The sequence below is a fragment of the Perissodus microlepis genome, chromosome 7 (assembly GCF_051167445.1).
Source record: "Perissodus microlepis isolate ML-2025 ecotype Zambia chromosome 7, ASM5116744v1, whole genome shotgun sequence".
Taxonomy (NCBI): Eukaryota; Metazoa; Chordata; class Actinopteri; order Cichliformes; family Cichlidae; genus Perissodus; species Perissodus microlepis.
The window spans coordinates 61,797,518-61,818,344 of record NC_140467.1 but is presented as its reverse complement, the minus strand read 5'-3'; the positions used below and the strand labels follow the sequence as shown (position 1 = coordinate 61,818,344).

The 20,827-nt window shown below is 40.4% G+C and overlaps 4 protein-coding genes and 1 long non-coding RNA gene across 6 annotated transcripts; 2 read left to right on the top strand and 3 right to left on the bottom strand.

Moving 5' to 3' along the window:
- Positions 1-562: 562 nt before the first annotated feature.
- LOC146384504 (uncharacterized) lies at positions 563-2,206 on the bottom strand. The gene is made up of 2 exons (XM_084936485.1): positions 1,699-2,206; positions 563-1,606 (listed from the first exon to the last, which is right to left on the bottom strand). Exons 1-2 carry the CDS (start codon positions 1,736-1,738, stop codon positions 708-710), a joined length of 939 nt encoding a protein of 312 aa, XP_084792611.1. The 5' UTR covers positions 1,739-2,206; the 3' UTR covers positions 563-707.
- Positions 2,207-5,332: 3,126 nt separating this feature from the next.
- LOC146384503 (uncharacterized) lies at positions 5,333-7,007 on the bottom strand. The gene is made up of 4 exons (XM_084932631.1): positions 6,546-7,007; positions 6,236-6,391; positions 5,880-5,972; positions 5,333-5,683 (listed from the first exon to the last, which is right to left on the bottom strand). The coding sequence occupies exons 1-4, from the start codon at positions 6,990-6,992 to the stop codon at positions 5,372-5,374; spliced, it is 1,008 nt and encodes a 335-aa protein (XP_084788757.1). The 5' UTR covers positions 6,993-7,007; the 3' UTR covers positions 5,333-5,371.
- A 4,720-nt stretch (positions 7,008-11,727) lies between these two features.
- LOC146384502 (uncharacterized) lies at positions 11,728-12,487 on the top strand. Its single transcript, XR_014800873.1, has 3 exons — positions 11,728-12,124; positions 12,200-12,282; positions 12,374-12,487. It is a non-coding gene; the product is annotated as an uncharacterized LOC146384502 (long non-coding RNA).
- Positions 12,488-13,535: 1,048 nt separating this feature from the next.
- LOC146384501 (uncharacterized) lies at positions 13,536-17,574 on the bottom strand. Of its 2 annotated transcripts, XM_084936484.1 has the most exons (3): positions 15,844-17,574; positions 14,527-14,571; positions 13,536-14,434 (listed from the first exon to the last, which is right to left on the bottom strand). In XM_084936484.1, the coding sequence occupies exons 2-3, from the start codon at positions 14,564-14,566 to the stop codon at positions 13,536-13,538; spliced, it is 939 nt and encodes a 312-aa protein (XP_084792610.1). In that variant the 5' UTR covers positions 14,567-14,571; positions 15,844-17,574. The 2 variants fall into 2 exon arrangements, with proteins under 2 accessions (XP_084792610.1, XP_084792609.1); XM_084936483.1 differs by lacking the exon at positions 15,844-17,574 and having other exon boundaries at positions 14,527-14,631.
- A 479-nt stretch (positions 17,575-18,053) lies between these two features.
- On the top strand, positions 18,054-19,997 carry LOC146384500 (voltage-dependent calcium channel subunit alpha-2/delta-4-like). Its single transcript, XM_084932630.1, has 4 exons — positions 18,054-18,176; positions 18,319-18,439; positions 18,809-18,886; positions 19,881-19,997. The coding sequence occupies exons 1-4, from the start codon at positions 18,118-18,120 to the stop codon at positions 19,974-19,976; spliced, it is 354 nt and encodes a 117-aa protein (XP_084788756.1). The 5' UTR covers positions 18,054-18,117; the 3' UTR covers positions 19,977-19,997.
- Positions 19,998-20,827: the final 830 nt, after the last annotated feature.

The following is a 20,827-nucleotide window of genomic DNA, read 5'->3' as shown; positions in this document are numbered from 1 at the left end:
AGGAAGAAACCTCCAGCAGAACCAGGCTCAGGGAGGGGCGGCCATCTGCTGCGACCGGTTGGGGAGGGGCAAGTAAAACAGGATAAAGACATGCTGTGGAAGAGAACCAGAGGTTAATAACAAGTACCATTCAGTGCAGAGAGGCCTATTAAACATAGTGGGCGAAGAAGAAGCACCCAGTGGATCACGGGAATCCCCCGGCAGCCTAATGCTGGGCATACACTGTGCAATTTTTGGCCCATTTTGAGCCGATTTTTCAGTCGTGCGACCGTTTTGGGGGTCGTCCCGAGTTTGGCCTTGATCGTGTGTCGTGCATCGTCTACATGGGGTAACGAGAAGCGATTAACGCCTCACGACCAGCTCCCGATCATCAATCGTTTGCTCGTAAGAAAATCAAACCTGTTTGAAATCCTGTCGGTCGTCCCGAGGGTGTCACAGCGTCTCACACTGCGCACGCGCAAACGCAGAAATGAGAGTGAAAAGACGGAGTAGAACGGCGGTGCGGCGTGTCATCTGGACACAAGCCACGGCACAAACTTCTCACCCCTGCGAGTCAATCGTAAAGTTTGAGCAGGAGCTGAATAACGCGACTGAAAAAAATCGCAGCACAGTGTATGCCCAGCTTATTGCAGCATGGAGGATTCAGGGTCACATGAGTAGCCCATCAGCCTACTAAAAGGATACTGAAGAAACCCGTCGAAATAGTCTTAGTCTTCATCACTGCTGCTGGTGGACTCAGTTGAACACCTCCGAAATTTGCACACAGGCAAGTATTCCTCTTCTTCCTCAAAATCCTCTCGGGAACGCTTCCTCGAGCCTCCAGCTTCATGGTTGTCAAGCTCTTCGTGCGCATCTTCAAAAAGTTCATCACTGCTGCTCTCAGAGTGGTCGTACACAGTTGAGCTGGTCCCCGAATCAGAGTGTGCAAGCCTGGATTTTTTGCTATTACGACCTTCTTCGTCAACATCTTCCTCTCTGGACCTTTTCGTGGATCCACCAGGCTGTGCTTCTTCTTCTGTTACCTGCTGATTGATGTCCTCATCGGCAATATTACCAACATGAGGACAGCCCTCGCTATCAGTGTCGCAAGCAGAGAAGAAGTCAGAGTCATCATCAGAAAACTCCTCGCTCCATCTGATTCTTTTGTTTGGTTCCACATCTTCTTCATCCATCTCTCTAGACCTCCTCCTGGAAACACCTGGCTGAGGGTCCTCTTCTGGGATGTACTGGTGAACATCCTCACAGTCTTCAAATGCCTCATCAGAATCCTCATTTTCAATGCCACCGACAACAACAGCATTATGATCCTCATGCTGTTCATTGTTGTCAGCATTGGCATTATTGTCCCTCACATTATTATTTTGAATGTTGACATTGTTGTAATTGACATAGTCATCGTAAAGGTAATCGTCATATTGATTCAATACTGAAGCTATTAGCGCATCCAGCCTCCGACAAATATCACGGAGAGCACGATAACGATCGACCACGAAGCCCCGGAGTCCACCAATATCTTCGTTAGCTGGTTGGTTAGCTGGTTGGTTAGCTGGTCGGTTAGCATGTTCCTGATCTCCACTTGAAAACCTTTGTGGGTTAACCTGTCGGCCTGCAAGATCATTTAATCTTTTAATTAGCATTCATAACTATCTGCTGAAAATCTGTTTTTCATCAATTTCAAGACTGAGCACATGTGCTTACCATTACGGTTATTTTGTGATCCATCTCCTCTTCCACTCATTTTGACTACAAGGAACACAAAACAACAATGATCAGTAAACCTCAACTCAGAATGTTCAGAGAATTTGCTTTTTTTGTGATGACTTTAGGCTGCGTCCGAACGTACACGCCTATGTTTGAAAACGCACGTTTTCCTTTTTCGTTTAAAAAAAATCCAGTCCACATGTGCAGTTTTGAAAAAATATCTCCTTCCACATGTAAACGCTAAAAACAAAGTGAAACGCTGTCAAGAACACGCCAAATCTTAACCGTGTAGAAATGTTGGCCAATCAGAAGTCTAGAAGCCTGGGTGGGAAAACCTCACAAAACCTTACGTGCTTCTGAAAAGTTTTTGTCTTTTTCTGGAAAAGCAGCTAATTTTGTGTTACTTTCACTTGCCTTCATCGTTTCAAATGTTAATAACTAAAGACAGCATTTTGGCTGGAACAGACTCACAACTTTGGAATGGACAAAATGCATACAGCGTACATAAATGTCATTTTTTAAATGACATTTATTCCAAACCGACTGTGTTGAATGTAGAATCCACGTCTGATGCGCACTCTGATGCCTCTGTGTTTCTAAATGGAGGCACAGTAACTGTGTGTGTATATGTAAGCGTGTAAAAACTGCAGATACTAAGATTAACAGACACAGTATGTTGTCTACATCCGCCATTGTAGAAATTGATCTCATGTAAACAATAACGTGGCCACAGCGTCAACAGCGGCGCACACTTTTGACATTGCCTGAGTAAATGTCCGCTTTCCTCGTCCACACCTAAACACAAAAACGTCGTTTTCAAACATCTCCACCCTGGCAGGAGTTTTTAAAAATCTCACCTTTCAGTGACTCAATCTGCTGTTTAGGTGTGGACGAAAGGCCCAAATGCAGAGACAAAGCTGCGCTTTCAAAAACAGCCGTGTACATGTGGACGCAGCCTCAGTTTCTCAGAAATTCTAATAGTTTGTTTGAGAACAAAAGTCTTCTCTATTTTCCTAAATGAACAAAGTAATCTCAGAAATAATCGTGTTAAAAAGAGCTTCTGTTACTCAGATATGATTAAGAACATTTTCTAATTTATGTATAATTTGTCAAATATTACATCAGCTGACAAATAGTTATGTCTTCATTTGTTTTCCTGAATAATAGATCCACATCATCCTCTCTATGATGGAAAATATAGTCTAGTCTTGCACAATGTAAAGTACATAAATACTGTCCTGGCAAGCAGGAAAATCCGGCTTTATATATTTAAGTAAATGATCTTAAGTTTATAAACTGAAATTTGAGCTTACTTTAGTTCTTGGTAAATTACAGAGCAGTTAATCCTCAGGGAAATGTCGAAATGTCACTAAATAGTGGTCTGCTTTCATACGGTTGCAGTGTCTCTTCAGTTTTGTGTTCATATGCTGATGTTTTCATTCAAAACATGCTTAAATGCTGTGATGTCACTTTAGCAGCAAAGACTGCGGAATGTGCAGAGATTCTTTTTACATCAAGTTGTTTGCTCAGAGTTTGATATCTTTTAAATGGAGACAAAAAAAACAGACAGAAGTGAATCTAAAAGACTAAAGCAGTCAATGTGTTATTATTTTTATTTATTCTAATAGTTCCTGTAAAGTTCTACTCTAAGAGATTCATCTTGGCCTTCATGCAGGATTAAAGCTCAATAACACACAAAATATAAAACATTTCTTTATGGTTGTTAGGCAAAGTTATCAAACATATATCCACTAATATGGTCTCATTCTTGCTCTGCTCCCTAATTTTTCCCTGGAGGCATCGCTATGGCAACAAAACAACATGTTCCAAACAACAACAACCAAGCTGTTTCCAGAGCTTAATATTTAACATGTCTTTGTTATAAACTTTATTTGTACAAATCTGTGATGTTGATGTGCACAACGTGGGATTTAGACCTCGGAGGGTTAATCAACAAATCACGAAAAATTAGCTTTAAATTTCTGTTCACGACGGTGCAGATTTCTGACATTTTGTGTACTTTAAGCATTTAACAATTTGATTGTGTTCTAATAAAAACTGTGTGAAACTCAAGTTAGACCTGTGAACCGCCCCATGTTGTGTAGCTTTCTGGATTTTATACTTATTGGGCTACATATTAATTTCCTATACAGGCTATACAGTAGATAAAATCTAAACTCACATGTTTTATGTAACTAAAGTGTTTAATCATGTGGGCTACAGACAATAATCCAGTTATGGACTATACTGATATGAGAAACGTGCATACTTACTGCATTTGAATCATTTTAACCATATGTAACCACCTGCATGTCATGGTCCCGGGACTTCTACCTGGTTTTTTGTGTCTTGTATTGTTGTTGTTTGATGTCAGTTTTAGGCTCCCTACACTGAAAAAAAAAGTTCTTTCAATTCACTTGATTTTATTGTGTACATCGGTCCCACATAATATGAATAAGTATGACTGACTTAATTTTCCACTTTCCAACAAGTAATAATTACTTGTAAAGCCAAAGTATTTCATTCACATCAGATTTTTAAAAAAAAATCATGTGCGATGTACATACTGTTTATCTGTTACCAAAATATCAATGTATTACGTAATGTTGATACATTTTAAAGTTTAACACCAACGTATTTTTGATTGTCAGTGGTACTTAATGAAATTGTGTAACATAAAGGCATTATAATTATGTTCCTGCAACACAGATTGTGGCTTTAAATCCTACTTAATTATTTTAAGTCAACTTCATAAAAATTCAGTCCTTGGTTTCTTGCCTATGTACAATATAATAATGTAAATATAAACTAAATGTTATTGACAAAAAAGGCAAAAAAAAAATGTGAGTGCTGAAAAGTTCACCTTTATTTTAACAGCAGTGAAAACAGCAAGCATATAAACTTGTTACACAGTTTTAGAGATTGCCTGCAGATATAACTGAAAGAAAGATTTAAAACATTTGTAAATATTTCCCCTCAAAACTGACCTTAGCAGCAATACAAGAAAGCTACAAATAAGTGCTTCTTAATAATCCTGTCATCTTACACATATTTGTATTTAATTTCACAATTAAAAGTTTGAAACTAAATTAAGCCTACTTAGAAAAAGAATCAAAAAGCATCCATGAACAAACAGGCTTACACAAATATAACTTTTTTTTTCATTTAACATTTCTACAACTCCTGTTACCTGGAGTTTAAGAGACAGAAACCAGCAAGCTGCTTTGAATGATCAAGTCTGTACATATATAGAACAATTTCAGCTTAGATTGGTCTTCCAAAACTCAAAGAGGCAGCAAGCTGCTATTAAGGATAAGATATATCTTCATACATATCACATTTTGTTTTTAGCTGTACAGAATTTTTTTTACTAAATTGAAGCTTAAATGACACTGTCACATAATACCAAACACCTAAAGGAATCTTCCTTTTGAACGTATAAGCAGGATGTAAAGGTTGACCCAGAGCACATTGCTAAAAAACCTCTGTAAACATTTCTCGCAATACAATACCACCAAAAGAAAAAAAAAGTGTCACCTTGAAGTGCAGTCACATGAGAAAAAACAACAACAACAACAAAAAACCCCAAACAAACAGTATCAGCAGTATAACATTGCAGTTTTTCGTTTTGTGTTCAGTAAAGAATTGCTGAAGTGCAGTCTTTGACTCTTCAATGAAACAGACGGTTTTTGAGAGCAAGAACTTTGTTGGAGAGTTTAGCTCCATCCAGTTCCATGAAAACCTTCTGGAAAACCTCAAAGGTGTAGCGGAGGTCAGCAGGGTAGGCAAGGTTTAGTGCATACATGAGTCCAAATAGCATTACCACAGCAAATGCTACATTATCCAAATTCTTCACCACCCTGATGCCTTCAAGGACAACTCCAATGTCTTCTTGTTCATCTGCTGAAGCTTGTTCTTTAAGAAGATAAATTCCAACAGTGGTGTCTTCGATGGCCTCATTGATGGCGTCTCCATCCATGTCCTGTAAAAAATACATAAATAAATAAAATAAAAGAAGTCATGTTACTCAATCCATGGCAAGTGAGCAATATGATGTACTGGTGAAAGTCAACCCCCCCCCCCCCCCCAAAAAAAAAAAATAAAAAATAAAGCAAAATAAAATAAAATAAAATAAAATAAAATAAAATAAAATAAAATAAAATACCCCAAGTACTTACCACATACTCCCGGATAAGGTTGTCAGGATCTTCACCCATGTAGATACACACTCCCTTAATGACACACTCACGTCCAGCATCAACATCTTCACACTGAAATTAAATTTGTGTGATTAGTATCTTCAGTCAGCCCTTCTCATTGATTTTAGGTTTTAGTACTGTACTTTACATGAATGCTTTCAAAGTAAAGGCACACATACTAATAAAGTTGACAAAGTAAAGATTAAAACAAAAACAAGCAGATGTACAAGTAGTACAAGATGAGAGCATTTATCATTGGAAAACATTTACAATTTTCCACAATTAAAAGTTTTGTCCAAAAGGGGTCATAGTTGTGTTAAGGCTTTATCACTTACATTATCCATTTGTGCCACAATTTTTTTCAGTCTTTGTCCAAGCTGTCCTCCTCTTCTTTTGAACAGCTTCACCAGGTTGTCTAAGTGGAGATCCATCTGAGACAGGAACTTTGATTGAAGGGGGATTGTGGTAATTCTTTTAAACTCAGCATTGATCTGAAAACATCAGCACAAAAGAGTGAGCTTCAAATGTTTAACACCAGGAAGAAGGCCACAATCACCAATGCTGAAGAAATGGGCGGTTAAATGTGCCTAAAGTATTTTAGCTTAACACCTCTTCCAAGAACTCCCGGTATGAGTCAAACTTTACCTCATGGACATCAAATAGAGCAGGCCATCTTGCCATGAAAGCTTCTACCATTGGTGCATCACGAACAACTTCATGTCTTCTGTAGGCAAAAGTCTTTTCCATCTTGAATTTCAACAACTCTCTGTTGTTCTTCTTCTTTATGTCCAAGAGTAAAGTTTTCCGCATTGCCTCTAGGCTCTCCTCAGTTTCTTCTGGTGGGTATGTTGGGCAAAAGTTAACTTCTCCCCTCTTTGCTTTTTTGACACCAAAGGCTGCACTGCATCTTCCAACAGGTTTGTTCTTTAGAGAGTTTACGGTCACCTCTGGGCAGCCCAGTTTTCTTAGCTGGGTGCGATAGTTTGAGAGTTTATATTTTAAACTGGTCTTCCATCCTCCAAATCCAGTGTTGGAGCCTGTCTCAGTTAGACAGGGATGCTTCTTGATCAGACTCTGAGCTACTTGATCCATTTCTTTATCACTGACATACACTTTATACTTCCCAATTTCCTGCACCAAACCGTCAAGGATGGCTGACTTCAACTTGGGATCTGGAATAAGTGCAGTTCCATTCTGATTGTACGCAATTTTTGCCTGCTGAAGTTGTAATTCAGCATCATACGAAAACTTGGGCACATAAAAGACAGCAGGCCAAGAAGATCGTGAGCTTGTTGACTCACTTGATGACAACACATCCGTGTCCACAGATCCACCAGACAGGTACGAAGAATCGTTAACAGAGGAACAGCTGAGGGCTTCGGAGTCCTGGACAGGATCAAGAATGATATAATCCTCATGCTGCATAGTGGTGGGTCTTGACATGTCAATAACTTTAAGAGTCCCTCTGTCTGCCACTTCTGAAACTGAGGTAAGATTAAGGAACTCATTGCCAAACAAGGAATCCATAAACTGAAGTCTGAAATTGCCCTGAAGACCACACTGTCTCTTGACTTCAACAATGAGATCCTCAATTGATTCAGGTGGTCCAATGGAGAGAGTGAGCCTTTGACAGGTTCCATCAGTCAAGATGATCTTTAGGATCAGAGGGGTCCCCATTTCAAGCAGCTATTCTGTAGACAAAAAAAAAAAAAAAATACATCAGACACCCAGAAAGAATAATTTCAGTTTAGTCTTCATACAGTTATCCATACATATCAGTCGGTTATAAAAGGTCAGATATACAAAAAAAAAAGAAAGATAGAATGTATCTAGTGAAATACATGTGACTGAACTTATTACAAATATTTGCACACCTTTTATTTCTATATGCCTTTTTAAAGTCACCATGCGGACTGATCCGATCTTGTAGTCAACCAGTGGATAAGTGTCAAGGAGTTCACGGAGTGAAACAAGAGTGAATATTCTTGCAGATACTGGGTTGAGCTCAAAAACTCTGTAGTGCTCCCTGTACCAGCCACCAAGCTCTCTGACAATGTAGAATATGCTCTGGTTTACAATGCAGATGTGGTTTATTTCACAGAATTCTGGCAACCCACCAGCTGCCCTGTGGGCCAGTACCATTCCCTTCCTATAAGTTCTGCCCTTTATTGTCACACACTGTGCAAGGTTTATCTCTAGAATGTCAGGGAATGTTTGCCTAATGACTCTAGCCATCTCCTCTTTAAGCAAATCCACTGGAAAAGTTGATACAGCCGAGACCTCTAGTTCAGACTTGCCAAGAGATGGGGAGCTTAGATGGTAAGCTATTATCATCTGATGCTTTGAGGCTAAGGAGAGAGGCACATTCTTAAAGCAGCTTGTGTGTCTGATGACCTGCTTGAAAAAGCTGTGTTTGGCCTCGAAACGCATTGTCCACAGCCAAACAACTGGACCAAAAAACCTAATCATCTGTGGATAGTGCTCCAAATAATGGTGTTTTGGTGGTAGCTTAACATCAGGAAACAGTGCCTGGTATCGCTGTCTGTGCTCTATAATTTTGCTTTCCAAAAAAGCCAGAGAGTCATCACTATGCACAGGGGACACGACGAGTTCTGTGATATCCTTCAGAGTCACGAGAACAAGCCATGCAGGCTCATCTTCAGGCACAAGTGATCCAACTAAAAGAAATCAACACAGAGAAATTTTTACAGTGCTTTTCTACTCTACCTGAACATTCAAAGCGCTCTATACAGGTTGCCTCATTCACACCTGTTCATAGAAGCCCTTTTTCTGTGCTTTCTATCTAACATTCACACACATTCACACTCTGATGAATGCATCAGAGAGTGACTTGGGGTTAATGTCTTGCCCAAGGACAGTTAGCATGCAGTCTGGAGCAGCCAGGGATCCACCCAAAAACCATCTGATTAGTAGATGAGCTGCTCCACCTCCTGAGCCACAGCCACCCCTTTTAGAGGTAAAGAATCAATTAGAAAGTAAGTACAGTAATTTTTTGAGGTGATTTGATTTTAAAAAAAGATCATTTTTGCTTCTAATTACATAATTAAGGTGTAATTACATCTTCCAACAAATTGACGCATTGTCATAAACGTATCATTTATCTACTAAAAATACATAGGAGCTGGCGTCATGTTGTGGAAGCTGCCATCTTGCCCCACCATCATACACTGGCTGAGATGGGCATCGCTGGTCCGCCTTTTCATGTTTTATGGAAGTGGATTTATACATTACTTTGAATTTAACCTCTGTTGTGGGATTTCTCTTTAGTGTATTGTCCTTTAATGTATTGTCTTGCTTTCATGTTACTTAGTTTAGTATGGGTTGTGGGATCTCTCTTTAATGTATTGTCTTGATGAAATGCTTTCATGTTACTTAGTTTAGTATGCCTGGTTCACACCTCATTCACGCTGGGAAACAGACGGTGAGAAACTGGTGAATGTCTCCCAGGATACGGAAGCTCACACAGGAAGGCTTGACCCCAGAGTGGGGGAGATTCACACAGGTGATAGAGAGTCTTTCTGTTTAGAGCCAAGGTGTGAACTGCAACTGTAAAAGCCTTTTGTTCTGCGACTGTGTATAAAAGGGACCTGAACTGTTCATTGTCAGAGACGACTTTCAGTGCCCCCTGACTGACGTCCCTCCTTATGCATAAGATAGCTGAAATAAAGGTGTTGTTACAACTCATCGTGTCTGCAGGCTTTGGTAATTAAAATTTCCACAACACCTCCTAAGACCCAAACTCTTCCACAGCATGCATTTTTAATTTGTCTTTGATATTTGGGCTGATTGGGTCCAATGAATGTAAAAACAAAGAATTACCTGATTATTATTTTTTTTTACCTTATTTTTGTTTTTATGGAAAATCGAAGCCACATGTGAAGATATTGATTTAAAATTTTGATAGAACTGTAGCAGTATAATGTCCCCGTAAATGGATATCAGGCCCTTGTAGAGCAAAATTGAGTATTTTGGTCTAAATAAACCAAAATGCGATGTCCACATATGTGGACGGCAGGTCCTAGGAGGTTAAAGATGTCAAATAGCTCTTTCACACTACATATGACCATTTCACATTTGTACATGTATATTTTGGTGATCTCTTTCTCACTATGTTTTTCTTCTTATGGAAATAAGCTAAGATTAAACCGGTTAATGTTAGGCTCCTGTGTCCTAAAAAAAATCACACCTTTCCCCTGATAAGCAAATTGATTGGATTCTCACACTGTGCGGGAATTGATTATCAATTACAACTTTGATGAGCCACTTCAAAGAAAGTTTCACAGCAGCAACAGAAAGTCCAGATGTGGAAACAGAAGGTTTCCACATTAAAATATCGATATTTTAATCATTTTGGGTAAAATTGTAGTTTTTCATAAACAGGAACACAGTGGAAAGAAACTATCATTCGGATTGTCTACATTGGAAAGAACTACTCCCTCGTCCGCCTTTTATAGTCATGTGTGAAATACGGCTGTATAAATGTGTGGCAGCCTCTGGCGTGCGCACTCACAACAATGGCTGAGCGTAACTGGAGTCATGTGTGCACGTATTTTACATCCACAAACAGCCGAGACGTGGTTTGCGATACATGTGGCAAGAAAGTGAGGTGTTGTGGCAACACCACCAACCTTGTCAAACACCTCAGAGTAAATCATATCACAGAATATGACGAGCGTATGTTGAGGCGAACTGAAGAGGAGGAGAAGGACAGGTGCTGCTAGGGCGAGACAGACGTCTCTCACGGAGTCCTTTAGTGCTGCAGGCAGGCAAGGTGTTCAAATAGCGCACAACTTCAGGTTTTGTATTTCTATATGATGAATTCTGCATTATTAAGTGATAAGAACAAGTAATCTGATGTCCTGTAATGATTATGACGCTATAATTTGAGATACAATAAAAGAGTAAAGTTTTTGTACAAAGTATCGGATCAGTACCGTCGATACCACCCTGAATTTTACTTGGTATCGGATCGGAAAGGAAATCAGTGGTATCGCACATCACTAGTGTCGGGATGAAATATTATTTTACTGTTACTATTCATAATCATTATTATTACTGTTGCATCATTTATGATTTATCATTATCATTTCATTGAAACATTTATTGAAACTGTTGATGTTATATTAAAGTCTGTATTTCAGGTGTTAGTATAATTACATAATAATCTTATATACACACATATTGCCTTTTTGTGCTTATTAAAGAGTTGAAGCTCGGTCAAGTTAATTAATGGTTTGAAGCTACAGCCGACGCGAGTTCGACTGATCTATGGAGCAAAGCACAGCTATTGAAAGGTTGCCTACATGCTTACAGTACAATTTACCACATATGATACATGTTGTATAGGCCTGTGTGTGTGCATTCAGCAGCTTGCTGCATTGAAGTTTGCCTGGTAACAGATGACGCAGAGGGAGGTCATGCACTAAGGTTAACACAGACACACAGTTTGCCTGAATATACAGTATTTAGAAACTGACTCCAAAAGTTGTTTACCTGCATACGTGACAGTTTAGTTCTGATAAGCCCAGAGAGTGGAATAACAGGAAGCATCTGGTGGGTGGGAGAGGAAGTAACTGTTCTTTTTTAGAATATGTCCAGGCTGGAGTTACTGGAACATGCATCTGCGGTGACGCATATTACTTGTCATCATATGTATAAATATCACACCCGTGTACTGTTCTGGGGAGATCGAGGCTGATGTTTTGCAGAGCCCATCTTCACCACATATATGTGTTTTAATAAAATCATTGTTTTGACGCACTATGGACCTTCAGTCGTATGTCTCTTTTCTCAAATACAAAACAGGACACTAGTGATCAAACGTCAGGCCAAGCTGGAACTGATTCCTGTCTTCTGTGACTTCTACAACACTGTCCAATAGAGACACGTGAATGAAATGCAGTGTCATTAAAAACACTGATGATCTTTATTTAAAAATGTAATATATTTACATCTGAATAAACCTTCAGGCATTACGCTGACGGACGGATGGATGGACAATGAATGCTTTCTCATCCTTCTTCTCATGCACCATGGAAGTGTCTGAGGGGCTTTTCCACGTGGAATCGGGATACTGTGTCCACACTTCAGAGGTGGAGTTTCCAGCATCTCACCTGGGCCTCATCTGCAAACAATCAGCAGGAGGGCTTCTTAAACCAGCGCTGCCTGCTACTCCTCGCCAGTTTGTTCTGCCATCTCCAGTGGTAACTAGGCTTCACCTCTGCTCCAGTTCTGGCTTGCTCCTTCCCTGTGTTTAACCTTGTTTTCCCTGTGTTTAGGTCTCCTCTGCCAACATACTCATCCTACCCTCAAACTCCCTTACCCGTCCAGCACTATTCATTTAAGATGTGATGGAATCAAAGTAATTATTTTCAATCAAATGCTGCAAAGGAATATTTTCATGTGACACAGCGTAAATCTTTCAACTTCAACTTCTTCTCCCTCTGTTGCAGAATTCCCGTTGGATTGTTCCCATCAGGAGCCAGGTGTTCAGTCTCTCGATAGCTTTTCCTCTGGTTCCTGCTCTCTGCTGACACTCCTAGCTCGAGCCACGTTCTCCATTCCCTCTCTTTAAACAAAGTCTCATAAATAGTTTAACCATGTGCATTGAATCTGCATTTGGGTCTAAGCTTTCTATGGAGGGAAGAAATCATCACAGTGACATCTATTCAATTTTTAATTCAATTTTAATAATAATAATAATAATGATGGATTGCATTTATATAGCGCTTTTCGGGACCACTCAAAGCGCTTTACAATTTTATTTATAGAGCGCCAAATGACAGCAAAAGTCACCTCAAGGCGCTTTATATTGTAAGGTATACTTACAAAGAAAACCCCAACAATCATATGACCCCCTATGAGCAAGCACTTTGGCGACAGTGGGAAGGAAAAACTCCCTTTTAACAGGAAGAAACCTCCAGCAGAACCAGGCTCAGGGAGGGGCGGCCATCTGCTGCGACCGGTTGGGGAGGGGCAAGTAAAACAGGATAAAGACATGCTGTGGAAGAGAACCAGAGGTTAATAACAAGTACCATTCAGTGCAGAGAGGCCTATTAAACATAGTGGGCGAAGAAGAAGCACCCAGTGGATCATGGGAATCCCCCGGCAGCCTAATGCTGGGCATACACTGTGCGATTTTTGGCCCATTTTGAGCCGATTTTTCAGTCGTGCGACCGTTTTGGGGGTCGTCCCGAGTTTGGCCTTGATCGTGTGTCGTGCATCGTCTACATGGGGTAACGAGAAGCGATTAACGCCTCACGACCAGCTCCCGATCATCAATCGTTTGCTCGTAAGAAAATCAAACCTGTTTGAAATCCTGTCGGTCGTCCCGAGGGTGTCACAGCGTCTCACACTGCGCACGCGCAAACGCAGAAATGAGAGTGAAAAGACGGAGTAGAACGGCGGTGCGGCGTGTCATCTGGACACAAGCCACGGCACAAACTTCTCACCCCTGCGAGTCAATCGTAAAGTTTGAGCAGGAGCTGAATAACGCGACTGAAAAAAATCGCAGCACAGTGTATGCCCAGCTTATTGCAGCATGGAGGATTCAGGGTCACCTGAGTAGCCCATCAGCCTACTAAAAGGATACTGAAGAAACCCGTCGAAATAGTCTTAGTCTTCATCACTGCTGCTGGTGGACTCAGTTGAACACCTCCGAAATTTGCACACAGGCAAGTATTCCTCTTCTTCCTCAAAATCCTCTCGGGAACGCTTCCTCGAGCCTCCAGCTTCATGGTTGTCAAGCTCTTCGTGCGCATCTTCAAAAAGTTCATCACTGCTGCTCTCAGAGTGGTCGTACACAGTTGAGCTGGTCCCCGAATCAGAGTGTGCAAGCCTGGATTTTTTGCTATTACGACCTTCTTCGTCAACATCTTCCTCTCTGGACCTTTTCGTGGATCCACCAGGCTGTGCTTCTTCTTCTGTTACCTGCTGATTGATGTCCTCATCGGCAATATTACCAACATGAGGACAGCCCTCGCTATCAGTGTCGCAAGCAGAGAAGAAGTCAGAGTCATCATCAGAAAACTCCTCGCTCCATCTGATTCTTTTGTTTGGTTCCACATCTTCTTCATCCATCTCTCTAGACCTCCTCCTGGAAACACCTGGCTGAGGGTCCTCTTCTGGGATGTACTGGTGAACATCCTCACAGTCTTCAAATGCCTCATCAGAATCCTCATTTTCAATGCCACCGACAACAACAGCATTATGATCCTCATGCTGTTCATTGTTGTCAGCATTGGCATTATTGTCCCTCACATTATTATTTTGAATGTTGACATTGTTGTAATTGACATAGTCATCGTAAAGGTAATCGTCATATTGATTCAATACTGAAGCTATTAGCGCATCCAGCCTCCGACAAATATCACGGAGAGCACGATAACGATCGACCACGAAGCCCCGGAGTCCACCAATATCTTCGTTAGCTGGTTGGTTAGCTGGTTGGTTAGCTGGTCGGTTAGCATGTTCCTGATCTCCACTTGAAAACCTTTGTGGGTTAACCTGTCGGCCTGCAAGATCATTTAATCTTTTAATTAGCATTCATAACTATCTGCTGAAAATCTGTTTTTCATCAATTTCAAGACTGAGCACATGTGCTTACCATTACGGTTATTTTGTGATCCATCTCCTCTTCCACTCATTTTGACTACAAGGAACACAAAACAACAATGATCAGTAAACCTCAACTCAGAATGTTCAGAGAATTTGCTTTTTTTGTGATGACTTTAGGCTGCGTCCGAACGTACACGCCTATGTTTGAAAACGCACGTTTTCCTTTTTCGTTTAAAAAAAATCCAGTCCACATGTGCAGTTTTGAAAAAATATCTCCTTCCACATGTAAATGCTAAAAACAAAGTGAAACGCTGTCAAGAACACGCCAAATCTTAACCGTGTAGAAATGTTGGCCAATCAGAAGTCTAGAAGCCTGGGTGGGAAAACCTCACAAAACCTTACGTGCTTCTGAAAAGTTTTTGTCTTTTTCTGGAAAAGCAGCTAATTTTGTGTTACTTTCACTTGCCTTCATCGTTTCAAATGTTAATAACTAAAGACAGCATTTTGGCTGGAACAGACTCACAACTTTGGAATGGACAAAATGCATACAGCGTACATAAATGTCATTTTTTAAAATGACATTTATTCCAAACCGACTGTGTTGAATGTAGAATCCACGTCTGATGCGCACTCTGATGCCTCTGTGTTTCTAAATGGAGGCACAGTAACTGTGTGTGTATATGTAAGTGTGTAAAAACTGCAGATACTAAGATTAACAGACACAGTATGTTGTCTACATCCGCCATTGTAGAAATTGATCTCATGTAAACACTAACGTGGCCACAGCGTCAACAGCGGCGCACACTTTTGACATTGCCTGAGTAAATGTCCGTTTTCCTCGTCCACACCTAAACACAAAAACGTCGTTTTCAAAAATCTCCACCCTGGCAGGAGTTTTTAAAAATCTCACCTTTCAGTGACTCAATCTGCCTTTTAGGTGTGGACGAAAGGCCCAAATGCAGAGACAAAGCTGCGCTTTCAAAAACAGCCGTGTACATGTGGACGCAGCCTCAGTTTCTCAGAAATTCTAATAGTTTGTTTGAGAACAAAAGTCTTCTCTATTTTCCTAAATGAACAAAATAATCTCAGAAATAATCGTGTTAAAAAGAGCTTCTGTCACTCAGATATGATTAAGAACATTTTCTAATTTATGTATAATTTGTCAAATATTACATCAGCTGACAAATAGTTAAGTCTTCATTTGTTTTCCTGAATAATAGATCCACATCATCCTCTCTATGATGGAAAATATAGTCTAGTCTTGCACAATGTAAAGTACATAAATACTGTCCTGGCAAGCAGGAAAATCCGGCTTTATATATTTAAGTAAATGATCTTAAGTTTATAAACTGAAATTTGAGCTTACTTTAGTTCTTGGTAAATTACAGAGCAGTTAATCCTCAGGGAAACGTCGAAATGTCACTAAATAGTGGTCTGCTTTCATACGGTTGCAGTGTCTCTTCAGTTTTGTGTTCATATGCTGATGTTTTCATTCAAAACATGCTTAAATGCTGTGATGTCACTTTAGCAGCAAAGACTGCGGAATGTGCAGAGATTCTTTTTACATCAAGTTGTTTGCTCAGAGTTTGATATCTTTTAAATGGAGACAAAAAAAACAGACAGAAGTGAATCTAAAAGACTAAAGCAGTCAATGTGTTATTATTTTTATTTATTCTAATAGTTCCTGTAAAGTTCTACTCTAAGAGATTCATCTTGGCCTTCATGCAGGATTAAAGCTCAATAACACACAAAATATAAAACATTTCTTTATGGTTGTTAGGCAAAGTTATCAAACATATATCCACTAATATGGTCTCATTCTTGCTCTGCTCCCTAATTTTTCCCTGGAGGCATCGCTATGGCAACAAAACAACATGTTCCAAACAACAACAACCAAGCTGTTTCCAGAGCTTAATATTTAACATGTCTTTGTTATAAACTTTATTTGTACAAATCTGTGATGTTGATGTGCACAACGTGGGATTTAGACCTCGGAGGGTTAATCAACAAATCACGAAAAATTAGCTTTAAATTTCTGTTCATGACGGTGCAGATTTCTGACATTTTGTGTACTTTAAGCATTTAACAATTTGATTGTGTTCTAATAAAAACTGTGTGAAACTCAAGTTAGACCTGTGAACCGCCCCATGTTGTGTAGCTTTCTGGATTTTATACTTATTGGGCTACATATTAATTTCCTATACAGGCTATACAGTAGATAAAATCTAAACTCACATGTTTTATGTAACTAAAGTGTTTAATCATGTGGGCTACAGACAATAATCCAGTTATGGACTATACTGATATGAGAAACGTGCATACTTACTGCATTTGAATCATTTTAACCATATGTAACCACCTGCATGTCATGGTCCCGGGACTTCTACCTGGTTTTTTGTGTCTTGTATTGCAACAAACAACTTAAACATAAACAATTACAAAGAAAGAACAGTACAGTATCCACATCTGAACCAAAGAGTAAAACAGTGAAATGTGGATTATTAAATATCAGGTCTCTCTCCTCCAAGTCTCTGTTAGTACATGACTTAATAATTGATCAACAAATTGATTTACTCTGCCTTACAGAAACCTGGTTGCAGCAGGATGATTATGTTAGTTTAAATGAATCAACACCCCCGAGTCATTCTAACTACCAGAAACCTCGAAGCACAGGCCGAGGGGGCGGTGTGGCAGCAATTTTTCACACCAGCCTATTAATTAATGAAAGACCAAGACAGACTTTTAATTCATTTGAAAGCCTGATGCTTAACATTGTCCACCCCAGCTGTGAAACTCAGAAACCAGTCTTACTTGTTATCATCTATCGTCCACCTGGGCCTTACACAGAGTTTCTGTCTGATTTCTCAGACTTTATATCTAATTTAGTTCTGAGCTCAGATAAAATAATTATTGTGGGTGATTTTAACATCCATGTAGATGCTAAAAATGACAGCCTCAACATGGCATTTAGTCTGTTATTAGACTCAATTGGTTTCTCTCAAAATGTAAAAGAACCCACCCACCACTTTAATCACACTCTAGATTTTTTAATTGTTATGTAATTATGTGATGCATGTACTTTTGACTTTTGCTGCCATGATGCCAGGTCTCTCTTGGAAATTAGATGTTAATCTCAGTGAGATTTTTACCTGGATAAATAAAGGACTAATAATAATTTATTTGACAGGTACATTATGATAGAGATGAAGATGTTCCAGTCAACTATGAAAATGTGGGAGACTCAGCTGTTTCTATCAGACTGCACTGATCAACAACTTGCTGATAAAATTACTGCTGTTATATTATCAGCATCATCTCATCTGGTTTCACACATTAAATACTCTGGCTGCTGCTCGCCTCTGACTGGACACTGCAGCATGACAAATTCATGACCAGGTTCATCCTGGGATTTAACATAATGAAGAGCAGCTGAAGCCAGTTATGCTGCACTAATGCTGGGTTATTACTTGTTAAGACCATATCTTGCTGAATGCAGTCGTGTCATTTAAACCAAGTGTGTGTGTGTGTGTGTGTGTGTGTGTGTGTGTGTGTGTGTGTGTGTGTGTGTGTGGTTTCCACAGCTCATAAGCAGAAGAAGTTGGACGCGCTGCAGCCCTGCGACACAGCTTACCCAGGCTTCATGTACGACCCGTCTGTCAGAGAGGCCAACAGCCTCAACAAGTGTGGACGCTGCCAGAAGTATGACACACACACACACACTTTAAAAATCAAAACAAGCTTCATTCATAGTTTGTTAATCTGGTCTTAAATCGAGGAAGTTTCAACTTAAGCATAATTGAATGATTGGCAGTGACTGACTGCGGCCTTCTTTGCGTTTCAGGATGTTTGTGGTGCAGCAGATTCCTGACAGTAACCTGGTTCTGGTCGTGACTCAGGCCTACTGTGACTGCTCCCGTCAGTATGGAGCCATTCTGCTGGAGCCCAAAGAGATCAAATATATCCTTCACATACTCAGCAGCAAAATGCTGCCCCCTGCTGGATGCTTACAGCCACAAATACTGCAGGGAGGGCAAGACTGCATTCAGCCTGGAAAATCACATTTGTGCTGTAATCTCCTTATTTTCCCTCAGATCAGTGATGCAGTTCACTGCCACTCCACAGCCAATGATGAGAACATTAATAGATTATCTGAGCAGTCTCACAACATCTGTTTGCTCTTAGCTGAGGCTTTGAAACTTCAGATTTACGGCATGCTTTGTTTCTACAAAATTTCGTCCCCATTATATATTTATTCCCAGAAAGTCAGGCGTTGCCGATCGACGGTTGTTCACAGCGAGCTTCCAGTTTTCCTTAATATCTGTGAACATAACGCCACAGTGAAGTGCAACAGGATGAAATCCCAGAAGGTGCGGCGGCGCCCTGAGTCATGCCACGCCTACCACCCAAAGGTCAGTGCTGAGCCCCACTGCTGACTGTGAACGCAAAAGAACTGCAAGACTATTTAGCAAACACAAACGTGGTGATTTTAAAGGCAAATAAAGAATCTCACACAGAAAACTAGCAACAACACATAAGGTGTGTGTGTCTGTGTGTGAAATAAATAAAGGCGAAGCAGGTCTCAGGGTCAATCGGGTACTGACGCACCTCTGTCCTGCAGCACATCCAACAGTCAGCTGAAAAGCAGAACATCACCTCTTTTGTTAAGAGTGATTTTTTTAAGGGATTCAAATTCTTCACTTTAAAGGTTCCACTAATCATTTAACAGTCGTTGTTGCAGCTTGTGTATAATCTCTAACATCAGTCCCGTCACACTTGATGGCTGTTTAAAGCAGATGTTTTGGGCACATTTCCAGCTCCTTATTTTTATTCTTGGACTCCCCTAGAAGAGCTTTGCATGATGGGTCATAGCTTGTAATAATCTACTGCTTACACTGGACTGTGGTGCATCATTTATCAGGATGTCAGGATGTTCTCCAAAGGAACACTCAGACTGTGGGTTAAATATCTCAGACTCTGCACCAGTTGGTTCAGAACTAAAGAAGCCAAACCAAAAATATGTTGCCTTATTTTCTAGCACTCAAGTCTGAAGTAAGCTGTTTTTAGCTCCTCCTCCCTTTAACCCAGCTGTCGTTTGATTGGCTGCCCCATGTAAACAGAAGGTTTGAGTGCATCTAAGAAAAGCAGAGAAAAAGAGAAAAACTGTGATACTGTAGGTCTACTCGCTTTAAGTATGCACGCGTTAGAATATAATTTATGCTAAAATGAGTCCAGAGTACGGACAGAAAAATCAACTTCACTGACCCTTCATACATCAAGTCATCCATGATCTGCTGTTCATTCTGTAAAGCTAACTAATGATTGTGTGGTGAAACAGGTGAACGCTGATGTACTCAGAGAAACTGCTATGAAAGGACTGAGCATCACATTTGTTTCGTCCTACAGGAGAACGCTAAGGACTGCGGCGGGGCGGCAGCCATCTCCCTGTCGCTCTCTCTCTTCTCTGCCTCTCTGCTCGTCTCATTGGTCGCTGAGTTCTAAACCAAAATGAACCCACCAATCAAGATGAACGTGACAGTGAGGCGGAGACTTAAACATCCAGCAGGTAGCCAAAGGATTTTTTTTTTTTTTACTTGAATAAGAGACAAACTTGGACGGAGAAACTGTCTCAGCTGCTGATCGGCCTCACTTTGCAGCACAAATAAAGGGCTACACAAGGTTTTCTTAAAACCTGTAATAGACTCTAAACTGACTCTGGATCAGCTTTGCAGTGGCTCTGCAGCTGGAGGAGAAATGATAAGGGGGGGGACCCCCTCCTGGACAGTGCAGCCTGTGCGTGGAGACGCGTTGCCATTACACCGGAACAAGAATGTAGCACCTTTGTAGCTTTTTGATACAGAACTGATGTGTAAATGTAGAGTTTTACAGCCTCGATTTACCAAAACTCTCAAATTCGGACAAAAAAAAAAAAATTTTTCTTACAGAGCTCATGGGCTTCAGTGCTCTCGTACCTCTGCACCGCTGATCAGCTGCTATGTGAAGCAGGTGTAAATGCACAACAGCGCTGCAAGAGATCATGTTACGCTCATGTTAGCTTCTCTTCATTGGTTCCCTGTTAAATTCCGAATTTCACATCCTTCTCCTCAAATACAAAGTCCTGACTGATCAGACTCACATCTTAAAGACCTCAGAGCGCCTCATTATCAGGACCGAGCACGTCGCTCTCACACTGCAGGCTTACATTACACTACACTCTTCGAGTTTTTAAAAGTAGGATGGGAGGCAGAGCCTTCAGCTGTCCCACTTTGGGTTTGGATGACAGACACTCAACTCTACTTTTAAGATTAGGCTTAGAATATTCGTCTGTGACAGAGAGTAGTTAGGGCTGATCA